Genomic DNA, 4,710 nt, shown 5'->3' with positions numbered 1-4,710 from the left:
ATGTCGGTACTTTTCTGAGATAAACACAGAACTGTCAAGTTCTGTCAGGTCATTAAACTCAACGCATCTAAGTCTAACTACTCTACTGCTATATTACAACTGAAAACTAATATTTCAACCTTCCTGGGATGAATCAAAACAGCCAGGGATCACATGCATGGTGTGTTTAAAAAAAGGAAAACAAGACATCATTCTCACCTCAGGACTATCTGATGTGCTTGAAGCGCTAGGACTGTCAGAAACTTCACGGTTGCAAGACAAAAGAAGATCAAATAATCCTGAGGCTCATATACTTCATCCAAACCTGCTTCTTTCAGGGCTCTATATATTATCTCATACATCATTTGCATTGTTTTCTTTTACAATGCCAGACGAAGACAGAAAATTAGTGATTCAATATAAGTGAACCGAGATGCTCCATAATGAATACACAAGTAACATGGCACAGACAAAGGTGCCCAATCTAACCTGCCAGTAAAGAATTCTTTGTGCTATGAGACTAGTTGGTTTACCCTCAGGCCACATAGGAAGCACTATGTATGCGGAGAACCTCTTGTTCATCTTAATTTTAGTTGCAATTTTGAGAGCAATTTCAATTGGTACCAGATTGTTAGCCCCTGACAGACAACATATCGCAATCTTGAGTAGTCAATCAATAAATTTGGTGTATTCTGTATTTCCGTGAGAAGAATACTGAATCCAAAAGTGAAGAAAAATGCACTACATGCTAGTTAGGACTTGTTTTGGTTTAAAGCTAACTTTGCCACAACTAAACTGAGCTGTTTGGTTGTCCAGAACAGCATCCGAAGAGTATTGATAGAGGCCGAATGGTCACAACGACGCATGCTCGCAGCCGGCGCTCGCGGCCGGCGTACCCACCTGAAGCTATATCCCCTTCCACTCTCAACAATGCCCACGAGTGCAGCAAGGGTGGGCTCCCTTACCGGAGCACGCGCCCATGGAGTCCGCCTTCTCGTCCTCTCGGTCCTCCCATACCGGAGCAAGGGCGTCCTCCCCAACGACAACCAACACCATGTCCGCCGCCGGCCCGTCCGCGCCAGACGCACACAGAGAGGAGGCCGCCGCCCCGTCCGCGCCACACTCCCTCTGGTGGATAAGATAGAAGAAAGGATCGAGGACTGAATGTTCACAAATGCAGGGGTGTTTTTGCAAACATTAATCATTTTTTCACATATCCACTTAAAACAGGACTGCGGGTTAATGGACCGCGGGTTGATTATCTAAAATTGTGAGGATTTTTCTGCAAAATGACAAAAAACGATTTGTTCTGACTTAAAATTGGACTGCGGGTTAATTACCTGAAACTGTGAGGGCTTTTCTGCAAAATGACCGACGACGGACGCCAGCTGCGCGCTTTATTATTAGGGGAGATTAAAAATAAGATTAATTAGGATACGTCCGTTGCATGCTACGGAGCCGACAGTCGTTTTCCTGTGCCATCAGTGCTGAAAACAACTGGTGAAAACTTTAAAATATGGCGAGTAAGCTCAGCTGATATATCCTCCAAGTCCAAATAACTAATTAATTAAGTCTGGTGCTGGTGCAGAGATGGAGATGGAAATCCCTGCCAATGCATGGCAATGGCAACGGCAATGGCATCATCTCCGAAGCGCCGCCGCCGCCGCCGCCAAGCCGCTCCTCGTCGTCAATTTCCTGCTCCTAGCCGTCGGCACGGCCTGTGGCCCGCTTCTCCTCCGCCTCTACTTTGTGCACGGCGGTACCCGCAAGTGGCTCTCGAGCCTCCTCCAGACGGCCGGCTGGCCGCTCCTCCTCCTGCCGCTCTGCGCCTCCTTCTACTCCCGCTCCCGCCGCGGCCGCAGCCCAGAAGGAGTTGCCGTTGCCGGCGGCGTCCTCCTCATGACGCCCCGCCTCCTGGCCGCGTCCGTCGTCGTCGGCCTCATGACCGGCGCCGACAACTTGCTCTACGCCTACGGCCAGGCCTACCTCCCGGTCTCCACCTCCTCCATCCTCATCTCCACGCAGCTTGCCTTCACGGCCGCCTTCGCGCTGCTGCTCGTTCGCCACCGCTTCACTGCCTCCACGGTGAACGCGGTCGTGCTGCTCACCGTCGGCGCCGCCATGCTTGGGATGGACTCCGGAGGGGACCGGCCGACGGGCGTGTCGGGAGGGCACTACGCAGCTGGGTTCGGCACCACGCTTGGCGCCGCCGCGCTCTACGGCCTCATGCTGCCCGTCATGGAGCTCAGCCAGGCGTCGCACGACGGCGCGCTCACCTATACCCACGTCCTTGAGATGCAGGTCGTCATCGGGCTCACCGCCACAGCCTTCTGCGCCGTCGGCATGCTAGTCAACAACGATTTCCAGGTCACTTTTCAACTTCAACTTCAACTTGGCCTTGATTAATTCCTTCTACTACCTACGTACGTACTCTGCTGCGCGCCTATGCATGGATGGAGCCGCATTTTCTCCCGCCATCTCTTGCATTTGCCCTAGCTAAAACGACATTTATCATGTTTGGATTTGAAGATATATCATATTCTTTTTCTATTAGTTAATAACATGGCTCAAGATATATATATATATATATATATATATATATATATATATATATATATATATATATATATATATATATATATATATATGTGGGAACAACTTTGTTGGTCATGACATGAATGGGATGTTCTAGACCAAAATCTATGTCTTTTGGGTTCCTTCATATATATGTGCTTTTAATTAATATGATGATACTTATGCATGTTGTTCCATGAGGATATATAGAACAAACAACAGAATAAGATAATTTGCATATGTGCTTCTACAACCATTTGAAGATTTAGACAGTCTTTTGAATGGAATAGAAAAATATTTTTGTTAGCGAAATGAGTACTCCCTCTGTACCTAAATAATTGTATTTGGAAAGTACTCCCTCTGTACAATTATTTAGGAATGGAGGGAGTAATAGAGAAATCTTGTTGAAATGAAGGGAAACTACAAAATGACAATTTTCATTTTTTCTTGATTGAGTCAATAATGCCTTCCCTCGTTCAGGTTCTGAAAATAAGTTCCTCGGTATTGTAAAGTATGTGACGTTTTACACAAGCATACTATGTCCATGGCTTAATTTTCATATTTTTTCGTCAATATATTTTTAAAAATCTATTTTTGTTCAAATTGGATGACATTGTTTTGTCTAATACCTACTTCCTCAATACCTAAATAATTATAGTTAAGGAGAACTAGACTAGTTCTTTCCAACTACAATTATTTAGATACGGAGGGAGTACTATTTTTCTAGAATGTGGCCTACTGTGAAACTGAGACTGTCATTACATTTGTTGCTTCAAGTCTCTTCCTCATATATTCCACTTAACATGACAATGTTGACATCACATCATTGTCAAAAAAAATGTCTCACACACCATGACAAGGAAATACGGGACAGATGGAAAAGGACAAGTTGTACCAAAAAAAGGAGAGATTTAAATCATAATACCTTGGTATGACATATAGTCATGAAAATCAATCGGTCACAATCAACTTACTCCCTCCATCCGAATATATAGGGCCGAGTACATTTATTGAGGTTTGCTTAGAGAAATAATGCTTGACATGCATGTTAGTACGAAAAGTATGCCTCCAAATTTGTATGTGAAAGGAGTTTCTAATAATATAATTTTTGCATCATACATCTCATATATTACTAATCTTATCATGGTAAAAGACAACCTCGGAGAACGTAATAATCTATATATATTTGGATGGAGGGAGTGGCATATCATGAAGATTTATTCACTTTGATAGCCTTTAGTTAAAAGAGATTTCGTCTAGGATGTTTAGCTTTTTACTAGGATTTATAGTATATTCTCATACATTTTCCTCTATACTATGCTTCTATTATTATTTAGTAAGTACTCCCTCTGTAAAGAAATATAAGAGCGTTTAGATCACTAAAGTTATATTTTTTACTTTAATGATCTAAACGCTCTTATATTTCCTTACAGAGGGAGTACATAACAAATACCTGTTTTTTTTTACCAATGATAGTATAAACTACAAATTAGTACTATTTGACCCAAAGTTATTAACAGAAAAATGAAGAGTTTAATTTCAGCATGACAATGCAGGCAATCCTAGGAGAAGCCCGAGAGTTCGAACTTGGGCAGGCGGGCTACTACCTGTTGTTGGTTGGTACAGCCGTGGTGTTCCAGTGCTTCTGCCTCGGCGCGATCGGCGCCATCTTCTACAGTTCAGCGCTGCTTGCCGGAGTCATCATCACCGTGCTCATCCCTGTGACTGAGGTCCTCGCCGTTGTCTTCTTCCATGAACCCTTTAGCAGCACCAAGGGCGTCGCCCTCGGGATATCGCTCTGGGGCCTCGCATCCTATTTCTATGGTGAGGTGCCGAATAAGGCACTAGATACAGCTGAGCAACAGTCAAGTTTGTATGACGTTCCCGATTGTGAAAATTGAAGGAAAAGACACATGCTACTCAGAAATAAGCAAAGATATATATATATATATATATATATATATATATATATATATATATATATATATATATATATATATATATATATATATATATTATGAGGACCAGTCTTGGGTGCCATGGATGTCAGGGCACACATCAATTCGCCTGACAACTTGTGCTCGCTTGTAGCAGTAAAGATGTTCTTATGAGGACCAGTCTTGGGTGCCAATGGTTATTATTCCATTTAATCGACTA

At 43.3% G+C, this 4,710-nt stretch overlaps 1 protein-coding gene and 1 long non-coding RNA gene across 2 annotated transcripts; one reads left to right on the top strand and one right to left on the bottom strand.

The window, feature by feature from the left end:
* Nucleotides 1-293: 293 nt before the first annotated feature.
* On the bottom strand, nt 294-1,024 carry LOC123428580. Its single transcript, XR_006622581.1, has 2 exons — nt 469-1,024; nt 294-356 (listed from the first exon to the last, which is right to left on the bottom strand). It is a non-coding gene; the product is annotated as an uncharacterized LOC123428580 (long non-coding RNA).
* A 522-nt stretch (nt 1,025-1,546) lies between these two features.
* On the top strand, nt 1,547-4,483 carry LOC123428579 (purine permease 3-like). The gene is made up of 2 exons (XM_045112803.1): nt 1,547-2,346; nt 4,110-4,483. The coding sequence occupies exons 1-2, from the start codon at nt 1,570-1,572 to the stop codon at nt 4,452-4,454; spliced, it is 1,122 nt and encodes a 373-aa protein (XP_044968738.1). The 5' UTR covers nt 1,547-1,569; the 3' UTR covers nt 4,455-4,483.
* Nucleotides 4,484-4,710: the final 227 nt, after the last annotated feature.

This window comes from Hordeum vulgare, chromosome 2H (genome assembly GCF_904849725.1).
Source record: "Hordeum vulgare subsp. vulgare chromosome 2H, MorexV3_pseudomolecules_assembly, whole genome shotgun sequence".
Classification (NCBI taxonomy): domain Eukaryota; kingdom Viridiplantae; phylum Streptophyta; class Magnoliopsida; order Poales; family Poaceae; genus Hordeum; species Hordeum vulgare.
The sequence above is the reverse complement of the archived record's forward strand: the minus strand, read 5'-3'. Positions and strand labels throughout refer to the sequence as shown.

Coding starts and splice junctions, on each gene's coding strand:
- LOC123428579 (XM_045112803.1), top strand. CDS start 1,570: ATGGAGATGGAAATCCCTGCCAATGCATGGCAATGGCAACGGCAATGG. Junction 2,347..4,109: donor TAGTCAACAACGATTTCCAG/GTCACTTTTCAA, acceptor ATGACAATGCAG/GCAATCCTAGGAGAAGCCCG.